This window comes from Tasmannia lanceolata, unplaced genomic scaffold, assembly GCF_043159265.1.
Source record: "Tasmannia lanceolata isolate RefF3 unplaced genomic scaffold, GAP_Taslan_0.1 ptg000012l, whole genome shotgun sequence".
NCBI classification, from domain to species: domain Eukaryota; kingdom Viridiplantae; phylum Streptophyta; class Magnoliopsida; order Canellales; family Winteraceae; genus Tasmannia; species Tasmannia lanceolata.
This window is the reverse complement of record NW_027518689.1, coordinates 27425344-27449225: the sequence shown is the minus strand read 5'-3', so window position 1 is coordinate 27449225 and position 23882 is coordinate 27425344. Positions and strand designations below refer to the sequence as shown.

The 23882-nt window shown below is 35.6% G+C and overlaps 1 protein-coding gene across 2 annotated transcripts in view; it reads right to left on the bottom strand.

The window, feature by feature from the left end:
• The window catches only part of LOC143887147 (magnesium transporter MRS2-I-like), a 67322-nt gene extending 43692 nt beyond the window's left edge, over positions 1-23630 (bottom strand). Inside the window, exons 1-2 of one of the 2 annotated variants that reach the window (XM_077391251.1) lie at positions 23261-23630; positions 23133-23162 (exon numbers count right to left, since the gene is read on the bottom strand). In XM_077391251.1, coding sequence (XP_077247366.1) covers positions 23133-23162; positions 23261-23518 — 288 coding nt within the window. In that variant the 5' untranslated portion in view covers positions 23519-23630. Of the gene's footprint in view, positions 1-6492; positions 6607-23132; positions 23163-23260 lie in introns of those variants that run through there. The other variant, XM_077391252.1, reaches the window with a different exon arrangement.
• Between the last annotated feature and the right edge of the window lie 252 nt (positions 23631-23882).

The following is a 23882-nucleotide window of genomic DNA, read 5'->3' as shown; positions in this document are numbered from 1 at the left end:
ACAGGGCTTAGGAGTTCCCTTTTCTTCGAGATCATTACTTCTTATAGGGTTCAGGGGTTCTACGTTGTCTTCCTTCGGGTTCACTCTCTTCAAGTTCTTAGGGATCCTACTCGAGCTTTGGGATTCCATCGATTATAGGGACATTTCCTCAGGTTTCTTCTTCGTTCGGAGTCATTCTCCTTATGTTCCTCTGGATCCTTTTGGAGTTTCGGGATTCCCTCGATTACAGGAACGCTTTGTCAGGTTTAGGTGACGACAGGCGGAAACCTCCTGAGCCAAACCCCCTTTTCAATCAAAAGGGATAAAAAAAACGCAAAAACGCATAAAAATCAAATAACCAAAAATTCAAAAACAATCAAAAAATTAAAAAACATCAAAAAATATTTTTCGAAAAAGCTGTTTTCGAACTATGTTGACTTGATCCCCTCCCACATGGTATGCAGGCAGCTTAGGACCGACATCTTAAGTCCAGTCAAACTTTTTCTCAAAAATCTTTTAAACCTTTTAAATAACACCTTTTCAAACTTTTCAAAATCAAAAATTAAAAAATACAAAAACTAAAAATGGGCAAGGATGGTGATTCCCAGGTCACTCGGAGCCATCTTTTCATTCCATTTCTGATTTTGATCGTGGTTTTCCAATTTTCATCGGTTTTCCGACATTTTATCGGGTTTTGGGACGGGTGATGATGTAGCGTCGCCCCTTCACAGGGATTGTCCTTGCTGAGCCCAATGATAGGCTATGACGACTGCGAGACTTGTCCGATCTTTAACGGATCAGGATCGCTGGGCTTGATTCCTTTAGAATCGCTCTATAAACCTATCGTATGTCCCCTTTTCTTTTCCCTGGCATTTCTGGTCGTCACACACCGTCGATTTTTCGATCCCTATCTTTCCTTGCATCTTTTAGCTCATGGTGTGTTTGTCTTTGGTTTATTATGTGTTACTTTAGATTGCTTACTTTTCTAGCATGTGATTGATTACTATTTTCTTAGCATTATATCTTGCATAGGCTAGCATGCTAGTGTGTTTATTCTACTGCTTTGGTTGTTTACTAGTGTGCTTATCTGTCCATTCACATGCTTAGCTGTAGCATTTATTCATTCATCTTATCTTGATTATCTGCTTAGCTGTAGCTGTGCATATGGTTTTTTACTGCTTTCTTAGATGTGTTGAGTGAGGGTTATATGTGATGAGTTAGGACTTGTTTGTTTTATTTGCCCATCCCTGGGTCATGCATGCTTAGGTAGATATTTTCTCCGGGATGCATGTTCCCATTTGACATGATTTTTGCCCAAAATTCTTCTAAGTTAATAAAAAACTGCATAAGAGACGTGTGCTGTGAGTGGCAAATCAAGAGGTATCTCATTTATATTGCTACCTATGCTGTGAGTGGCACCATTTTTTAGAGTTCCTTGGTAGAGCTCTCCTTCACATTGTGGGGATCTTAGAGGATTGACGGAGATCATGTATCATCGCCGCCTTCCTCGGGATCGGGGTCCACACTTACGTGTCAGCCTCTCCTTCGTCTTAAGATATATTATGTGGGGTTTTTGTTTATTTCAAAAAAGATTTCGAAAAAATGATTATCTTACATGTCAGGCTCCCTTTCATCTTAACATTAAGAGAGAGAGAAAATAGCGGGCGAAATTAGGATGTCTCCTAAAACGCCTAAAATATCAGCCCGTTATTATCTCTAGATATTTTCTCATGGGATTTATATCAGCCGAAGTAAGGATGTCCCTTAAACGCCTAAAATATTGCCCGAGATTATCTCTCGATCTTTTCTCTCGAGATTTTCCAAACGCGGCGATATAGTCATTCTCGGTTTATAGCCGCTTTGAATAGCGAGGAATTTCAAAAGTCAGAATTCCAAAAGTCAGTTTCGTAAACACCAAATATCCTGACCTATGTTCATTTACTGCTTTGAAATTCTTTGGTTTAGACTTGGATGTGGAAAACTCACAGAACTATAGCAACCTCCTCAAAACCCACCTGCAACTGCCTAATCTCGATATGCGTTCTTTCTTCCTGTCTTCGTTGCATGTGAGGTGTTTTTCTTCTTTCTTTTTTTTCATATTCTTTTGTATCCCTACTAGGGCAACCTCTTAAAATCCCACCTGCAACTGCCGAATCTTTGTTGGACTTCCATTCTTATGTTAAGGCCCTGTTTTGGATTTTGTTTATATTGTTTATTTTTCTTCTTTTGACGTACTGTATAATATTTTTACTGTGTATTGTTCTATGATATAACAACCCCTTGGTGGAAAGCGGGTCATAAATTATTTAGATGGATATTATTATAAATTGTTTCTCCTTAAATGAAGATCATGTATAATCAAACGATGGACAACTTTGATGTTCTTCTTGCAGTTCGTGTACCCCATCCTTTTTTTTGCTCGAGAAAAAAAAAGATGGGTTTGATATAGAGTGGTGAATTAGAACCAGTTAGAAAAGGGTTTGATATAGAGTAGTGAATTAGAAACTGAAGAAGGGGTAGCAATTCATGGAGCCGTGATTAGGCTGCAGCATTGTTTTAATCTCCTAATAAAGTCAGAATTTTGCTATCAACTTTGCTTTTTCCTCATAAATCTCCTCTGATCTTCTTTTTGGAGGTCATACTTTAACCCTTCGTTTTTGCTCTGTAGTCCCACGCCATGTATTCATCTCTTCCATGTAGTGAAAATGTCAACAGTGAGGTGTGACTGTTAGATTCTACAAGATTTTTACATTTGTTGTTGTTGTTGAAGAACAGAAAGAGAGCATCGTTTTGTGGTTTTAGCCTTTTTACATCTGAGATTGCTCGGGCTTTTGGATTTTGTATGGCTGGGGAACATGTCGGTTGTTATTCTCTTATTTCTTACGTAAGCATCCTATAATTTCTTTTTACACGAATGAAACTACTTTTTTAAGTAATGACTATATACTGATCAAAATATATGATAGATAAGTAGGATGCAAATGAAAACAAAAATTCAACCACCATTTTCAGTTTTTTATTGTTTGATTAGATCTGGGAAAAAAGTATCATAAACTATCACAGTTATGATAGATAAATAGGATGCAAATGAAAACAAAAATTCAACCACCATTTTCAGTTTTTTATTGTTCGATTAGACATGGAAAAAAGTATCATAAACTATCACAGTTCAAATTTTAATTAGGGGTGACCTTCAATTTATAATTATATCTCTCTAATTAAAGCTTCTTTTTGTAATTCTTCACTGTTTCGGTTCTCTTCCTATTTTGTTTAGTGGTTTTGTAATTTAAATTTGTAGTCCCCAAAAAAAAGCTGGAACCACACCAGTTCCAACAGTATACGACAAATTTGTGTCTTCATTCTACAATAGAATCTAGATACACTAATTCCTCTTTATAATCTTGAGGATCAGACTTCACTCTTAGATTTATCATGATGGAAGTTTAAGATATTATTTAGTTTCTACTGCTAAATAAAACAAGATTGCATTATCTTTTATTTCTTATTCTTATTCATTGGGTATCTCCTCTTTAGACTGTTATAATGACTTTAAAAATGGATTAAAATCTTACAACATTTGGATAGAGGAGAATTTAATCTCAAAAGATTACAATCCAAAGGTCAACAACTTTGTGACCTCTATAGACAATGATGTTTTCATTTTATCTTGGAATATGCACTCAATACCCTTACTTCCTAACTTCTAAGGCATGATTGTGTACTCAACATAAACAATAACCCAAGTTAGGTTTTCATTTCTTTCAAATTTTATAAGGGTACACTATATATACATTTAGAGGGTGACCTCAAAATAGTAATACTAGAATATAATAGTCATACTAGATTGCTTCTCAACCTCAATTGGGTTTGGGTTTGGGTTTTCTCTTTTCATTGTTGATTTCTGAGAATGGGATAGGGATGGGTTGGGCCCACCATTTTGCAGCTCATGTTTTGAAAAGGTGTGGCCCACTATTTGACACCCATGCATAGCATGGGCCTGAATACTACAATATATATATATATATATATATATAATCGTAGGGTTGGGATGATCCTATGGATCTGATTTTTTGTAGACACCCTATCTATGTGAGGGCCTTTAAAATGGATGGCTTGGATCACCTAAACAATGTGGGCCCCCACTGTATTTTAAGCTAGTGTGTAGAGAACTCTCTACACATATGTGTAGGAACCGTTTTCTCATATATATATATATATATATATATATATAACGGAATGTGGGAAGCTGCGGCTTCGCCACGTGGCACCCCTCTGTGCAAAAGTTGGGATTACGAAAGTTTTTTGCACCGTTATTATTCCAAACATTGTTTCAGCCGTTTGGTTTCCCCATTTACCTCCTTAAATTAGTAATATAAACAAATAAATAACATGTCTCATTCCAATCTATTACCATCTATTACCTAAAAATTAGCACTCTCCCCCCCCCCCCCCCCCTACCCACACACACACACAATCCTATTTAAATCATTTTCAATGTATTGTTTCTTTTCTTTCACCTTCACAGCCCTTTCAAATTCCCCACTACCATGTGCCTCTTGAACACCCAATCTCTATAATAATTGCAACCATACATTATTTTCCCATTAAATGATTGACTGCACCACACCCATAAGCATCTTTGTATGTGTATCCTTTGAGTTCCATTTTTCTCTCATAAATGTCATAACCCTACGTCTCTCAGCTAAAACTAAAGACCCAAATCAATGGGTTCGTTCCCCATTTTTTATCTTTTCTTTGAAACATCTTTTTTCCCCTCTCTAATCTTTTTATGTCATCCATTGCAATGCCACGAGGTTGTCAACTCATCACTCTTCGTTGTCAAAAGCTGGGCATTTCTGTATTTAATAACTTAAATCTTGGTAAATACTATTATTTTGGTATGAGATGTGGGTTCGAGTGGACAATTTTTTCCCTAGAGTATGATATTCTATATGGGTTGTAGAATTTAAGTGATGGGCATATTTTGGGAATTTATTTTTGCCGGATGATTATTTGTAGTCAGTTTTTTGGCACATATGATTAGTTTGGATTTCTCTCTGAAATTGGGTTGTGCTTCGCTGGCGACGGCCACCTCATACTCACACGATCAAGCTATAAGGGTTATAATACTCTACCATCTGTAATTGAAATTTTGATATTTGTATTTCTCTTTAATGGTTATATGGTAGTTGGGGTTTCTGATTAAGCATGAAACTTAATTTTAATTTAAGGGTTTTTAATTAGGGGCTTTCCCTATAAATTTTGTTTGTTTTGTGCAGGAAAATTTTAATTTTGCTGATTTATACCACAGTGCATTGATTATTTTACTCGACCATTTTGTTTGTTTTGTTTTCTTGTTTTTAATTAGGGGCTTTCCATCTGTATTCCGGTTTTTTAATTGATTATTATTTATCTTTTCTTTTATTACTGTATCAGATTTTTCTAATTGAGAGATAGAATAAATAGTTAGGATCTTATTTAAGCTAATTTTAGCTCCATCTTTATGATGATTGAGAAATTTTTGGGCATTCCGCAATCCTTTAATAAGGAGTTATCACCTAAAGGTTATTCGTATCGACATGACTTTCTTAAATTTTCAAATCTGGTACATGGCTCTGTGAAGATAACTTTTCTTAAATTTTATATTTTCTATATCTATATACCAAATGTCTGTTGCTTTTTTCTCACTTGACCTTGAATTTGAGGCTCCAATGTTAGGCTATTCAACTTTGTTCAATACATTCCACTAAAATAACATGTTAGAATCAAAAAGAGAAATCAGGTTTTTTTTATTGGTTTATATAAATGATGAGGGACCTTCAATTTATGATGATACTCTATATTAGCCATAATCATGTCATTTTACTCTAAATTGTGGGAAGAACAAAAATATTTCGAGAAAAAAGTTGTGTCAGAAATGTTTTTTCTTGCAATTCAAACGTATTATTTCTTTAGATTGGCTTATCTAATGCAATATTCATTTAAAATGCATGTGTGCTTTTTAAATGATTTGATGCTTCGCTTGGTAATTTTTTACCATTGCAAGTTAAATTTCACAAAATACTGGATTAAGGCATAAGCATATGTTTGTTTACACTTCCTTCCTTCAGTAATTGAAGGAATTTTAGCTATATTCAAGTTGTTTTAGGTAGATCTATTATTCTTTTATAGCCATTTTGGGGAAAATTTTCAGATACAATTTGAATTAGAAGGCCATTGATATGATTCTTTGATAGCCATTTTTAGCCGTATTAGGGAAAGGAAAGTCATTTCTAAAATTTTCCTAATTCCAATTGATGCAATAGAAGGACATGATGATTTTCACTTGGGCTCTCTTTGGATTGCAAGAATTTTTTGGAAATGTTTGGAAAGGTTAAAGCAAGTTCCAACGACTATTTTTTTTTTAACGACCCTGATTTTTAGACATAATTTTTTTTTCCAGAAATCTCGAAATCCGAATCGCTACCCCGAAAGGGAAAAAACGGACTAAAAAAGAAATCTAATACGACTCACAAAGTAAAAGTACTTTGCCGACAAGGCCACATGGCCAAACCCTCTTTCTTCTATCCCTTTAGCTCCCTTATTTGTATTCATGTTATCATGTCATTATTTGTACCTACAAAATCTGGGAGAGGCAACATGGTCAGAAAACTGAACAAGATCTTGTTGCAGACTAAATAATCAGCAATTTAATGAGATTTATTATAATAAGGTGTCATACAGAATATATAAAGAAATCGAAGCAAAACAAGTATACAAAGATCTCAACAAAAGGCATGTAGACAATCAATAAAGATATGGAACACATGAGAAACAAAGATGTCACTAAATCATGCCAAGGAATATAATAGTGGAAAGAATATCGAATGGATAAAAAGAAACATCGAACAAGACTAACAATTTCTTAATTACTTGCATCATATGTATACACAGTGTTATATATAATCCTTTTTTTCTTTCTACCTCACATGCTTTTGCACGCGGTAAGTTTACTATATATATATATATATATATATATATATATATATATATATATAGGCCATAGTGTTACCAAAGTAACACTGAAACGCACTAGTGTGTACATACGGCAACAATCTTAATTAATTTCCTTTTAAAATGATCTCCTAGAAACAACATAAGGAGCGAAAAGATGCATGAACGAGATTATAATAGCAATTCATTAAAATGGTCTTATAAAATGAGTCAACTATCACTTGCCTTGATTTTCTTGGTGAGTGTAAAGGATGGTACGAAAGCTCTATAAATCAACTGGCTAAGAACCTGTAAATATTTCATGACATAAGGTGCGTCGATTAATTATCCTGATATTATTCATTCTTTTTTAGTTTTATTTGGTAAATGTGCTTGTTTAAAAAGGGAGTATTATTATAATGTGCCTTATGGGTCCTTCAAGTGAACAAATGGAGTGGAGTTATCAAAGTGGTCTATGTTTGTCAAAGTGACGGTTTTTAAGTGTATCCTCGACTCTTTAACCCCTTTTAGGTGCCAATTTTATTGAAAATCATGCCTTTAAGGCTTATGTAATACATACTTATACCATCTCTTTCATGCAAAACCATATAGGTACATTCTATAACAATTTTATCAAAGATGTTTATACAAAACAACCCATTTAAACACCAAGACTTGTTGATTTTATTGAAAATTAGTACCACAAGACCTAGATACATTATTTATATATCACATACGTTACATAAATACTTACATGGGTTATATCATTTATATACGATAAAATCATTATGAAACAACCCTTAAACACACTATTTTTGTACTGAATTTGTTAAAAAACTACTATAAAATTCATATACAACACACCTAGGTATCGTATCTTTCACGAAAAATATCTCACATAACTTATATGACAAGTATTCGATGAAATCTAGAAAAAACAATCACTTTTAAGTGCTGATTTACAAAAAAAACAGTGACAAATCCTTTAGAAAATCACATGTATAGGCTTAGACATCCAAAAATAATTCCTACTATACTCTAGATTACTCTAATTAGGATTTTTCGTAAGTAAAATACAATACATATATTTTTGAAGGAAAGTGTTCCTGCGCAGCTGCGCAGGGAGCTCCCTGCACTTAAGTGGCTTAAAAAGCCTCCCATTGGTCACTTTTTATGGACCTGCAAAGGTGGACCCGTTATACTAACCAATGGGAGGCTTTTTAAGCCACTTAAGTTAAGCGTAGGGAGCTCCCTGCGCAGCTATGCAGGAACACTTTCCTCATATTTTTAAGGCCTAAAATTTTTAAAAAATTAAAATAAGTTTCTTGATTCAAAAGAAAGTAAAGAAATTAATAAAAATTGTTGAAAACCTAAATTTGGTTGAAACAAGATCAACAAAAAAAAAACTTTGAATTTAAACAAGAAATTACGAAAAACATAGTTTTCGGGCACTTACTCGAAGATGAAAAACCAATCAATGCAAAATCGTAGCTTTTCTTCTTCCTTTCTTCATTTTCTTCAATTATTAAGTGATTAAAAATAACCCTAGATGGGTTTATTTATAAACTTAGCGTAGAGTTTTATTTGAAGAAGGATTCCAATTATTAGATTCCTAATTATAATCTAATACTAACTTAAGAGGGTGGAAATATCAATATTGGATTTCCTAATTTATTTTAATATTTTATTAGTATTTAGGTTAGATAAGGTTACTTTTAGATTTTAATTTTTTTCAAATAAAACAATTTAAAAGTTGCCTAAAAAGATAAAACTCGTAATTATGCCTAATCCTAACAGTAAAAGGGTCATAACTTGCTCAAATCACGTCTGAATCGGTAAATCTTGGGTCTGTTTGATAGATATTCGAAATACCCATCTACCGGGACCAAAATCATGTTGAACGGACAAAATTTGATACCCCAAAAATAGGTTATACTAAAAGTGACGAAAATACATTATGATAGTTAATTTTTAAGATCGTTTAATCTAATGCGGGATAGGAAATACACAAGAATCTTAAAGATTGGGGATCGATCCAATATCTAATTTACATATCTTACGGTCCCAAAACTCAATATCGAAGATCTAGCCGTTAATCCTTGATCGAAAGATCTACGACCTAGATTTAATTAGAATTTGTATCTTTATAGGCCCTTGTTGGGAGCGGGTCATTACATTCAACCCCCCTTAAAGGAATTTCGTCCCCGAAATTCGACTCCCTTAATTCCCTTAAGTTAACAGTTTTCATGTAATAAAGTTACAAGACTAAGGTGATATGCAAACAATACAACTAAAGGAGAGTGTAACTCCCAAACAACTTTGAAATTGTTAAAGTTAGAAACAGTTCATGAATTTGAAGGGAAATTTTAACAATTAACCGACAATGTATTCATTTGTGTGTCTCAACCAAACAATGTATCACGAAATCTAGTTTTGAACAATCAACGTTTTATGGTATGACTTTGGTCCTTTTTATGTGATGTGAGATGCAATCGAGTAATGTATGTTGGTGTTGCATTTTCTTTAAGTGTATTTTGAAAAACATGAGGGGGTGAGTAGCTTTTAATTAAGTTCAACTAACTACTCTTTCCTAAGACGTACCCAAGACTCGCAATGTATCAAATTTCTAAGAACCTAATACAACTCACTTTATTATGTGGGATCTTACAATCCTCCCCTCTTGGGACCCAACGTCCACATTGGCACATTGCATTACGGGAAAAAAAATACTCTAACTCCATGTGAAATGACTAAATTGCCTTTGGAGCTCACAGATATCTTTCTTGGTTTCTGCCGACATAATTCTCTCACATGTCGAATCAGGCGTCCCCGGTGCACGTGAGTTCGTTACGTTGTTCTTACAATAAAATTGACTCATGTGCCTACAGTACACACAAATTTATTGTGTCGTTTCCAATATGCTCCTTGCCTAGTTTTACCTATCTCACAACTTTGCTAGATACTAGCCCTAGGGACCCACAACCTAAGCTTTGATACCAACTGTAACGACCCAGATTTCGAAAAAAAATTTAGATATAATTTTTTTTCAGAAATCCCAAAATCCGAATTGCTACCCCGAAAGGGAAACAATTGGACTAAAAAAGAAACCAAATATGACTCACAAAGTAAATGTACTTTGCCCGATAAGGCCACATGGCCAAACCCTCTTTCTTCTATTCCTTTAGCTCATTTGTTTGTGTTCATGTTATCATGTCATTATCTGTACCTACAAAATCTGGGAGAGGCAATGGGGCAAAAAACTAAACAAGATCCTGTAGCAAACTCATAAAATAATTAGCAATTTAATGAGATTGTATTATAATAAGGTTTCATACAGAATATATAATGGAATCGAAGCAAAACAAGTATACAAAGATCTTAACAAGAGGGATGTAGACAATCAGTAAAGATAAGGAAAACATGGGAAACAAAGATGTCACTAAATCATGCCAAGGAATATAATAGTCGAAACCATATTGAATAAATAAAAAAGAAACATCGAATAAGAGACTAACAATTTCTTAATTACTTGCATCATATGTATACACAGTGTTATATATAATCCTTTTTTTTCTTTCTACCTCACATGCTTTTGCACGCGGTAAGTTATAGTATATATATAGGCCATAGTGTTACCAAAGTAACACTGAAACGCACTAGTGTGTACATACGGCAACAATCTTAATTAATTTCCTTTTAAACTGATCTCCTAGAAACAATATAAGGAACGAAAAGATGCTTGAACGAGATTATAATAGCAATTCATTAAAATGATCTTATAAAATGAGTCAATTATCACTGGCATTGATTTTCTTGGTGAGTGTAAAGGATGGTAAGAAAGCTCTATAAATCAACCTGGTAAGAACCTATAAATATTTCATGACATAAGGTGCGTCGATTAATTATCCTGATATTATGCATTCTTGTTTAGTTTTATTTGATAAATGTGCTTGTTTAAAAAGGGAGTATTATTATAATGTGGCTTATGGGTCCTTCAACTGAACAAATGGAGTGGAGTTATCAAAGTGATCTGTGTTTGTCAAAGTGACGGTTTTTAAGTGTATCCTCGACTCTTTATCCCCTTTTAGGTGCCGATTTTAATGAAAACCAGCCCTTTAACGCTTATATAATACATACTTATAGAATCTCTTTCACACAAAACCATATAGGTACATTTTATAACAATTTTATCGAAGATGTTTATACAAAACAACCCATTTAAATACCGAAACTTGTTGATTTTCTTGGAAATCAGCACCATAAGACCTAGATACATTATTTATATGTCACATACGTTACATAAAACACTTACATGAGTTATATAATTTATATACAATAAAATCTTTAACAAACAGCCCTTAAACACACTGTTTTTGTGATGAATTTGTTGAAATACTACCATAAAAATCGTATACAACACACCTAGATGTCATATCTTTCATGAAAAACATCTTACATAATTTATATGACAAGAACTCGATGAAATCTCAGAAAAATAATCAATTTTAAGTGCTGATTTTTAAAGAAAACAGTGACAAATCCTCTAAAAAATCACACGTATAGGTTTAGACATCCAAAAATAATTTCTACTATACTCTAGATTATTCAAATTAGGGTTTTTCTTAAGTAAAATACAATACATATATTTTTAAGGCATAAAATTTTAAAAAAAAAATTTAAAATAAGTTTCTTGATTCAAAAGAATGTAAAGATATCAATAGAACATTGTTAAAAACCCAAATTAGGTTGAAACAAGATCAACAAAAGCAAAAGCTTTGAATTTAAATAAGAAATTACGAAAAACATAGTTATCGGACACTTATTCGAAAATGAAAAACCAATCGATGCAAAACCGTAGCTTTTCTTCTTCTTTTCTCTTTCTTCTCCTCTCTTCATTTCCTTCAATTATTAGGTAATTAAAAATAACCCCAAATGGGTTCATTTATAAACTTAGCCTAGAGTTTTATTTCAAGAAGGATTCCAATTATTAGATTCATAATTATAATCTAATACTAACTTAAGAGGGTGGAAATATCAATATTGAATTTCCTAACTTATTTTAATATACTATTAGTATTTAGGTTATATAAGGTTACTTTTAGATTTTATTTTTTCAAATAAGACAACTTAAAAGTTGCATAATAAGACAACACTCGTAATTATGCCTAATGCTAACAGAAAAATTGTCATAACTTGCTCAAATCACGTCTGAATCGCTAAATCTTTAGTCCGTTGGATAGGTATTCGAAATACCCATCTACCGGGACCAAAATCATGTCGAATGGATAGGATTTGATGCCCCAAAAATAGGTTATACTAAAGTAATGAAAATATATTATAATAGCTGATTTTTAAGATCATTTAATCTAATGCTGGATAGGAAATACACAAGAATCTTAAAGATTGGGGATCGATCCAATATCTAATTTACATATCCTACAGTCCGAAAACTCAAAATCAAAGATCTAGCTGTTAATCCTTAATCGAAAGATCTACAGGCTACATTTAATTAGGATTTGTATCTTTATAGGCCCTTGTTGGGAGCAGGTCATTATATATTTTTTGCAACGATTTATGAATCTATAAAAATTTACATTTTTTACACAGCCTGAATTTGAATTATACGAAAAACACTTCTTTTGAATTATAAGAAAATTTTACCGACCCTGAGAAAACTGATGAGAATCTGTTTATAGTGGTATCCGGGACATTTGGGGTCGAACAAATATTCTTTGATGTATAAAAATTGTCCAAATTATTCCAGAATTTTCTTGGAATCTAAACAAGATTGGTTCAGTGGCTTTATTTTCTAGGTATGCATGTCATAGAAGCTTTATTCACACGTGGGTTGGATCAATGGCTTAATTTTCTTTATGAATGCTTATTTGTTTGTTTTTTTTCCCGTTCCTTTGCAACGCACAGTGTTGCACGGGTTTGCAACTATCTATCTATTATAATATAGCAGGATGGGGCTTTAACTATTCACGCCCACGTGGACAGCTCCCCCATCCAGCGTTTGATCGAACGTGGCACCCTCCTAAAAATCGCAAAACCCTCCGTTATGTTTAAAAAATCATATATATCTCTAAAAAGCTGACCATTCCTAGGTGGCAATGTTCAGCCCTTCAAAAACCTTAAGGGTGCGTTTGGATTGCAGGAATCAGGAATTGGTATTGGTATCAAATTCCGTTCCAATTCCAATTCCTCTCTAAAAAGCTGACCATTAATCCTAGGTGGCAATTTTCAGCCCTTCAAAAACCTTAAGGGTGTGTTTGGATTGCAAGAATCAGGAATTGGTATTGGTATCAAATTCCGTTCCAGTTCCAATTCCAATTCCAATTCCTTCGGTAAAGGGAATGACAATTCCAAATCTCCAGTTTGGTAAGGACGTGAATTCACCCTAGAATTTAGAGAGAGAGAGAGAGAGAGAGTTCATCTTCTTGAATACACTAATTCTTCCTCTATCCAATCCCCTACCTTCTTACTCTTCCCTACCTGCTAGGAACCCATAAAACTACCTCCCTCCTCTTTCCTACCTCATGACACCAAGAAAACTGCATTAACATACATCAAATGAAGTTGAGAATCAAGAAAAAAATACAAAACCACTTCAACAGAACATCGAAATGAAATAATGACATCTGGACAAAAATAAAAAACTATAAAACAAACCACAATAGAACATCAAAAGAAACTCAGATTAGCTTTGAGTTCAATTGAATGAGCCACCTTCAAAAGAATAACAAAAAAATAATGCTCAATCTAGGAAAAGAATGGGGTTTAATCCAGATTGCAGAGCACTATTTGCTGCAAAAAATACAAAGTAATAATGCAGGGTTTAGACCAGCTTGTAGGGTTTGATCCAGATTGCAGGGCTTAATCCACAATAGAACCCAGATTGGGTGCAATCCACCCAATCTAGGTTCCTTCTTATTTTTAGCAAAAACAAAATAAAGTAATAATTCAGGGTTTAAATCAGGTTGCAGGGTTTGATCCAGACTGCAAAATCAGAAGAAAATAAAAAAAAGAGTGCAAAATCATGGCTTCTTCCTCAATCTAGACGAAACCCAAGCTTTTAGGAGAAGGCGTTATTTAATCTTTTATACTTTAACAGTGTTAGATTAAGAGATATTTTTGGGAGATATTTTCTCAAGGGAGAGATTTTTTTGGAGAGAAAGAGAGAGAGAGAGTCACTCGGGAATCAACGAATCCCACCTCCGCTCGGGGGTTTCGTGTTCCGCCAAATATTCCCCTAGATATTCCGCTCGGGTTTCCTGATTACACGCTATTGTGACACCCAAACACAGGAATTCGTAGAAAATGAATCAAATACCCATTCTATTTCCCTATTGCAACCTACCAAACACACCCGAAAGTAATCGTTTTTATTCAATATTTTTGCCCTTCAATTCTAAAACGCATGAAAATGCTAATAATACCATCCATAAGTTTCCAAAAATAACGCAATTTTTTTTGCCAGATTAAATTCATCTCAGAACGTTTTCATTAATAAGTCATCGGTGAGTAAAGAATTTCTAAAGAAAATCTAACGTTTATAGAAAATTAATCTAAATTAATCTAAATTAATCTAAATTTATAGAAAAATAATTACTATTTTAATGGCTATATAGTGGGATATGATGAAAACTATTATTAAGTACTATATAGTGGGATATGTAGAAAGGTTATTATTTTAAAGGCTAATTTTAATAAATTTCTCTATTTACATTTTATTACGCTTCATGTTAACCACTGTCTTTCCTCTAAAGTAAAATTTGATAGTAAAAAATGTATTACATTACACCGTTGCAATTGATATATGAAGATTAGAATTTCATTTCTCTTTGGCTTACTGTTGAAATGCCCATTTCTTGCGGTGTTCAAGACACTTGAGGTATTGGTGTATCGAGGAACAATATAAAATAAGTTGCACTCTTGCCTTTCGGTTCTTATGATGAACCATAGGTCTGATATATTTGCAATTATTTATTGTATAGCTTAGTAATGTACACTAGCAACAAACCTTAACAATTTCTTCTTAATCTTGATACATTATTAAATTGATGCAAGCCTCTCCTAGACTTCTTGGACTAAGGATCGGGAGAGTGACAAAGAAAGACACTCAATTGCACAATGACTTGGATACAAGAAAACAGACTCATGCGAGTTCTGTAAAATGGGCATATCTCCTTCAATATATGTCGGAATGACCTGATTCCAAAACCAAAATTTCGAGGACTCAATGATCTAGAACTTTGATGAAGAAAGTTGTCTCAGAAAAATACTATAAGGCACTCGAAAACAAGATGGAAGTGGGTGGTCCAGAAAAGACTAAAATATGGGGAAAGGTAACAACTTCAATGGCTACTCTTCTAGGTTGCCAAGGAAGGTGGATAACAACAATTCTTCAAGATTGATGGTTTGCAACTCTTCAAGGATGGAAACAATAGAGGAAAGCTCCTACTCTTCAAGGAGAGAGTGAAACTCTTCTAGGTTTCAAGGATGAACTCTTCAAGATTCAAGGGAAAATGCAATATGCGAATTTTCATTCAATATTCACTAAAAACTCTATTACATAAGTTTGATACTCTTTATATAGAGAAATACATGAGAAAATTGGTTCAAACTAGTCCACTAACTAGTTTAGGGACTCACATACGTCATTAATAGCTTAGGAACTCTAAACACATTAACTAGTCAAAGCTAGCAAAAATAGTCTACCAAAATAGCCAAACTCTTCAACCACTAGGCCAAATTAAGAGCAGGAATATTCGTTGGAAAGATAATTCAAGACCTACAACTTCTTAGTTAAGCATTTGCTCTGATTCATCCATCTAGAGGTCCAAAAATGTGCATCAAGATTGACCAGGTTCATTATGACGAAAATGCAACTGGGTCAGGGCCTTTATGCTTTGTGGATTCAATTTGGGCTTGGGCCTTGTATTGGGCTTGAATACGGGCTGATCTTCTCACTTGCTTGGGATAGGCTTCAAATTTGTCAGCCACATTAGTTGGGGTTGCATCATTCCGCCCTTGTTTGGAAAAATTCGTCTCTGAATTCGAGATATCATCATCAGAGGAATCTCCCATATAAGGTGTCAAATGGCGGACATTAAACACATCATGTATCTTTATATGGGAAGAAAGCTTGAGACGATACGCATTGGGATTGATACGTTCAAGTACTTCAAGTGGACCAAGCTTTCTATCACTAAGCTTATTGTAGCTTCCAACAGGGTGACGTTCCGGTGGCAAGTAAACCCAAACAAAATATCCGGGTTCAAATATGACTTCACGATGCCTCTTATCAACAGCCTTCTTATAGGTCTCAGACTTACTTTCCAGCTTACGATGAACATCTTCGTGTATAAGCTTCATTTGAGATACAAAATCTTCAACTTGGGCAATGGGCTTTTCAACAAATGGAATAGGTGCAAGATCTAGTGCTGACTTGGGTTGTCGCCCATAGATAACCAAGAAAGGGCTGCAACCTGTAGAATGGTTCACCGAACTGTTGTAAGCAAATTTTCCAAGTGATAGGCGGTCTTCCCAAGAACGGGGATTGTCATCAATCAAGGTTCTCAACAAATTTTCCAATGATCGGTTTACAACTTTGGTTTGCCCATCAATTTGAGGGTGGAACACAGTACTATACTGTAGTGTGGTCCTAATACTCTTCCATAATTGACGCCAAAAGTGACTAAGGAACTTCGTGTCTCGGTCTGAAGTGATGGTATTTGGTACTCCATTCATTCTAAAGATTTCTTTGAACAATAAGCTAGCTATGCGCGAGGCATCCATAGTCTTTCGGCAAGGTATAAAATGTGTCATTTTGGAAAATCTATCAACGACCACAAATATGGAATCCATTCCTCGGTGTGTCCGTGGCAATCCAAGGACAAAATCCATGGATATATCCCCCCATGGTACATGTGGTATAGGCAAAGGCAAATAGATACCGGCATTTGTAGCTTGTCCCTTACCAATTTGGCAATTTCGGCATCTCATAACATAACGATGTACATCCCGTTTCTGATGTGGCCAAAAGTACTTTGCTGAAACGAGTTGGAGAGTTTTGTCACGACTGAAATGACCTTCATTATGCATCTCACCAATCATCTTTTGCCGAAGAGAGCAACCCGGCACACATAAGCAATTTCCTTTGAAGAGAAAACCATCACATAAGGTGAAATCAGCAAGCTTCTTATCTTGAGCATCTGATATGAGTTTGGAAAAGTATTCATCCTCCATGTATAGCTATTGGAAGGAGTCAAAGCCGAGCACAGTAGTGCGCATGGTATGGAGCAAGCTTTTCTTTCGGCTAAGAGAATCGGCAACCTTATTTTGTACACCCGCTTTGTGATTAATGTTGAAGGTGAAATCTTGAAGACATTCCGCCCATTTTGCACGCCAAGAATTGAACTTTTGTTACATGAAATGTACTTCAATGCTTCATGGTCAGTGTACAAAATAAATTCTCTATGAATTAGATATTGTCTCTAATGTTCAAGTGTGTGAAACAAGGCATAAAACTCTTAATCATAGGTACTATATTTGAGCTTGGCACCATTCAATTTCTCACTGAAGAATGCAATGGGACGTTCTCCTTGACTTAGAACTCCTCCTATGCCGATTCCGGATGCCTCACAATGAACCTAAAAAATGATATCGAAGTTGGGAAGCGCAAGGACAGGGGTTGTACATAACTTTTCCTTAAGCTCTTCAAAGCTTCTTTGGGCTTCAATGGTCCACTAAAAAACACATTTCTTCATACAAGAAGTGAGTGGGGCACCAATAGAACTAAAATGTGCAATGAATCGTCGGTAGAAGGAAGCTAGGCCATGAAAACTTCAAACTTCATGCACATTTGTTGGGGTTGGCCATTCTTGGATCACCTTGATCTTGGCATTATCAACTGAAATCCCTTCTCTTGAAATGTTAAATCCAAGGAATAGGATTTGTGGCACCAAGAAGTAACACTTTCAAGGGCTGCAAATAAGCGTGCTTGCCTTAGCAAGCGTAATACATCTCGAAGGTGCTGCAAGTGCTCATTAGTAGTGTTAGTAAAAATTAAAATATCATCAAAATAAACAACCACAAAGTGTCGAAGACACGGCTTTAGAACTTGTGACATGAACCTCAAGAAGGTGGAAGGTGCATTAGACAATCTAAATGGCATGACTAGCCACTCAAATAGTCCATCTTTGGTCTTGAACGCCGTCTTCCATTCATCTCCGGGCTTGATTCGGATTTGATGATATCCACTCTTTAAGTCTAACTTTGAGAAGATGATGGCACCGGAAAGTTGGTCCAAGAGATCATCAAGACGAGGGATCGAAAAGCGGTATTTGATGGTGATTTTGTTGATGGCTCTACTATCAACACACATTCTCAAAGTGCCATTTTTCTTCGGCACCAAAAGGGCTAGAACGGCACATGGGCTGAGGCTTTCCCTTTTGAAACCTTTGTTCAATAGTTCCATGATTTGACGTTGCAGTTCTTCATGCTCCACCGGACTCATCCGATAGTGAGCTAGGTTGGGTAAAGATCCACCGGGCGGCAAGTCAATTTGGTACTGAATGTCTCTCATGGGGGGGGGGGGAGGCCAGAGGGAAGGTCTAATGGAAATAGATTCTTAAATTCTTCCAAAAGAGGCTTGACTTGGTTCAGAATGATTGGTGCAACCACATCTCCAATATCAGACTTGTTAAGTAAGATGTTTATAACACTAATCCCTTCCATAGCACTCTTTACATCTTTCATCACAAGAAAATTAGAGGATGGGATTTTTCAACCAAAGGAGTTTGAATTGGATCTTTAATACGTGCTAAAGTAATCTTCTTTCCTGCATAGTCAAAAGAGTAAGTGTTGCGATACCCGTCATGGATTGTTTTCTTATCAAATTGCCATGGACGGCCAAGGATGATAAGACTATAATCCATAGGTATAACATCACACCATATCTTGTCAAAGTAGATGGAAGCAATAGAAAGATTGACAAGACAATGTTTGGAAACGGTTACTTCCATACCTTGCTTCAACCAAGACATCTTGTAAGGGGTTGGATGTTCTTTCAACTTCAATTTCAACTTGTTTGTTGCCGCCTCAGAAATTACATTTTCACAACATCCAGAATCAATGATTAATCGTCATACATTTCCAGAAACGGTGCATGCCGAGTGAAAATTGTTGTTGCGAAGCCAACGATTTCCAGCTTCTTGTTTTGAAGTTAAAAAAAAATTTCGCATCATAAGGAGCTCACCGGTATCGGGCATTAAGCACTTGCTCATCTTCTGAGTTAGTTTCATCATCCTTTGGGTCAATATCAGAGTCTTCCTCACCCGGATCATCATATTCATTTTTCACAAGTAATACTTTACCCGCTTTTCGCTTCCTACAATTGCTGCACAATGTCCTATCTCACCACATGAATAGCAACGTATACCAGTTGTAGAGCTTTGACCGGTAGGAGGGGGCTGATTAAAAACCTTAGGCTGAGTAGGGGCTTTGTTGATGCTAGTGGGGTGTGCACTTGTGTGGCCGGCTTTGGTAGTGACAACCGAACCTTAAACTGTTTGGTTTGTGAAAGATGTGGATTGTGGCTTCCGAGAGCGCGAACGCTCCACCTTGAGAGCTCTTTGGTGTGCATCTCCCAAATCCCAGATGTCAAGAACATCAAGGGTGTTTTGGATATGAAGTTGAAGGCCTCCCAAATACTTGTTCACGAGCATCTCCTCCGGGTCTTGAATATTGTTGTGAATTACCAACTCATTGAATTCATTGGTGTATTGGTCTACCGTTCGCGTACTTTGCCTCAAATTTTGGTACCGTTGGTTCCCTCTTATAACCTTTGGAAAGGAAGTATTTGCGGATCTTGTCTTCCATCTTTCTCCATCGAGTGATAGGATCTTTGCCGGAGGAGTGGCGGGTTTGCTTCTCACGTCTCCACCAAGTTATGGCCTTGACTCGGAATCGCATGGCAATGATGCCAACACGACACTGTTCCAGGACATTTCTATGCTCAAAAACTTCATTCACAAGTGTTAACCAATCAATGATTTCATCAGAGGAATCAGTTCCTAGAAATTCTAGAATGTCTCTCTTGACTTTCTTTTCCCCGGTTCTCGAACACCTTGTGTGTGGAGTTGGGGGCGCCTTCCTTGTCACAAAGATTGAACACTTTCTGAAGAAGAAGAATCACCATTGGTTCTTCTGGATCTGGAATGGGGTGGAGGATTGTTTGCTTTAGCACGAAGACATTCAACTTCTCGAGTCAAATCATTGATTTGTTGTTGCATATGCTACTGCAAATTTTCAGCAAGTGTGTGTACTTCATCCAAGGGGATTGTTCTACCACCTCTACGTCGGGCTTGTTTTGAAGGCATTGTCCTCTCCTCCAAAGATCTAATACCAAAATGATGCAAGCCTCTCTTAGGCTTCTTGGACTAAGGATTGGGAGAGTGACAAAGAAAGACACTCAATTGCACAATGACTAGGATACAAGAAAACAGACTCATGCGAGTTCGGTAAGATTAGCGTATCTCCTTCAATATAGGTTGGAATGACCTGATTCCAAAACCAAAATTTCAATGATCTAGAACTTTGATGAAGAAAGTTTTCTCAGAAAAATACTGTAAGGCACTCGAAAACAAGATGGAAGTAGGTGGTCCAGCAAACACTAAAATCTGGGTAAAAGTAACAACTTCAATGTCCAACTTCCAAACCATCTAAACAACATAAGAGTTGCAATTTGCAATGAAACTTATTTGTTGGATTGATCATTCTATTGATAATACGTTTGGTTTGTGAGATAATTGAATCAGTGGGCATGCCAAAAAAAATCACATTGTTGCATATATCTTTCTCGCCGCCGTGCGATCACTAAGAATCTAATTAATCTAATCTAATTTTTACTCTTACACCTCTTAAGCTTTCCAAAAACGTAGGTCTCTACTTATTCTTAACTTATTCCCCTCTCCTTAGAAGAAAGGAGATAGTTTAAGATTTACTATTCCTTTCTTATTTCTATCCCATTAATTTTGGAATTTCCTCCGAATCGGCAACCTGTCATATTAATGTCATTTTAAGCAATCATTCATAAATTTCTTTTGGTACCGTTTATACCTTTATCATACTCAAGTGAATTCGTCTATGGCTCCTTTCCTAACTAAAAGCAATCTTCTAATACCCAAAACGATTCCTATTCCAAGGATTATTACAGGATTCTGATATGGTGCTTTTGCATCATTTTATTGCTGCCTCGGTATCGCTTCGCAAGGAAGCATTTGAAAGAGTGAGTAGTTTTGTTGATTTTTTATTTAGGACTTTTAATTCAAGTTTTCTCTAAGTATTGTTCTTTTAGGTTGTTCGTGCTTTCAATTTTCATATCCATAGTTTTTAATTAATTAACCAGAAGCTAATTCCACCTAAACAAATTTTGACATGCAAACATCCAGATGTATTTTGCATTTTGTTCTCTTATTCATTTAATCCAAATTTATACACCAAGTATAAAAGACAACTTGTCTTGACACTAGGGACCGGGAATGGGAGGACTTTTAAAAGACAAAAAGTTGATTCGTAGTGCTATACAACCTGTACTATGAAGATCCTCTTGGTTCTCCCTTGACTATATCTTTGATTGAATTGCAGTGAAGAGAAGATAGATCTCCTCATTGAGTTGGAAGTTCCTTTCTTTTTAGTTAGGGACTTACTGACAGAGAAAGATCATCAACTTAACTGTAATTTCAACTCATATCAGTAAGATCATCAACTTAACTGTAATTTCAACTCATAAAGTGCCAACTTGCGCTCGAGCGGATATATCTCCACAAATGGAAGGGTTAGGATAATCCAATGGAGCTGATTTTTTATGTAAGGGCCTTTCAAATGAATGCTTTAGATCATCCTAAAGATGTTGACCCTATGTGTTTTTGAAGCTCGAGCACATATAAGCTTATATGCGCTCGAGCGTACAAAGAGTTTGCCATATCCTCCACCCCGTTTCAGCCCATTACGGACTAGCTTGCTACACCCCATTTCAGCCCATTTACAAACCCAAACCCGCAGACACCCATCCGCTTGACACCGTTTCAGGCCATTTACAGACTAAAGGCACATATCCATTTCACCCCATTTCAAAGAACACAAGTTAACTTTCAATTTCTTGCATTTTATTTTCGTTCTAAAATTACTCCCATCCCATGCATCGCACGGATGGTCACAGTAGTTAAAGAAGAAAGATAGATAGGTTTGTGCAAATATCAAAATAAGGTTGTGCTGATAACATTTCCCTTTATTATGGGTTCAAAAATTAATTAATAAGTACTGGGTTTACACGGAAACAAATTTCCAATAAAATAAGTTGGAGATTCTAATTATGAGAACAAATTTTGGGAGGTGAGTCACCCTGAATGAATTTTCTCATTCAAGACTGAATTTCGTAAGGGGCGATTTGGATGCACCGAAATTATTTATTGGAAAAAACTTCCCATAGAAAATGAATTTTTCAGCGCTTGGAAAACTCAATTTTCATGGAAAGAAATTCCAAAACAAAAAAATTACCTAGTTTTCAAGAAAAATGACAAACCTCCCAGACATTCCAATTTTTCCCATGGAAAATAACAATTTTTCCATGAAAAATAACCTACTAGACATTCATAAATTACTCTTCTCGAGTAAATTTAGCCCAGAAAAGAAAATGGGGATTGCAGAAGCTACTCTTTTTCTGGAAATATTGGCTGCTAATGTTGGCACTGCTATGTTTTGATAATCACATTAACTCATCTTGTCTTTTATTATTTAAATATATGTCAAACGGTATTACAATTCCCAAAAAGCCCTCATAAGGCAATTAAAACGAAAAGACAAGCTGAATTTGTCTAATTATTGAAGCATGGCAGTGCAAATATCAGTAGCCGGAAATATTAAAAACATAGAAAAAAAAAGGTAATAACTAATAAACCAATATAACAAGGGATTTGCTAGCGCCCATCGCAAAAGGCATTCCACGGTTGGTCTGTTACATCTGAAAGCAGCCATAGGCGCTCACTTTTCAGCAGATTTTGTCTTCATTCACGAGGTGGCTGCTTTCAGATGCAACAGACCATCCGCGAAATGCGTTTTGCGATGGACGCTAGCAAATCTCATAAAACAAGAATAAAATCTTGTCTTATGCATACCTCTTCTGCAGTAATTATCGCCTTGATATGCTGCTCGCAAAAGACAAACACAAACCCCGCCAAAAATCAAAACCGAATTTGAAAACAAGAAATCAGCAAAAACCAAGATACAGGAAACGAAAATTCACCTCTAAATTAAGAACAATTGCTCTCTCTCGACCAAGAATCGCTGAAGGATATGATAACAAAGGATCAATAATTCGAAAATCTCTCGCCTGAATCTGAACTCTATTCATAATCGTGTACCTATCAATATCCAAGATCGTGCCCTCACCAGTACAATCTAATAAAATCCAACTTGTTTTTTTCTTCAGAGATGGTTGAAGATCAGTGATGAATCCTTCTCGAGCCATTTTAAAACTAGGTCTGTTTTGATCCGATTTCATGATGGATTGAGAGAAACCCTAGGGGAGAAGTGACTGTTTTATGAAGAGTGAAACCCTAACCCTAGAGGGGAAAAGAGGATTTGTAGAGATGTTTGAGAAGAGAAGAAGGAGATTACCATTGATGGATTTGGGAAGGTTTGAGATGTATGGTATTTTGAAACGTAAAATATTATTTTCTAGGGAATTGCTAGGGTCCATCGGCAAAAGGCATCTCGCAACCAGCCACACAGTGAACGCAGACAAGAGCTTTTGTCTCCATTAACTGTGTGGCTGGTCTAACATGCTGCGTTAGACCAGCTGCGTTAACATGCTGGCCGCGAAATTCCTTTAAATTGCAAGGATGGACCCTAGCAAATCTCATTTT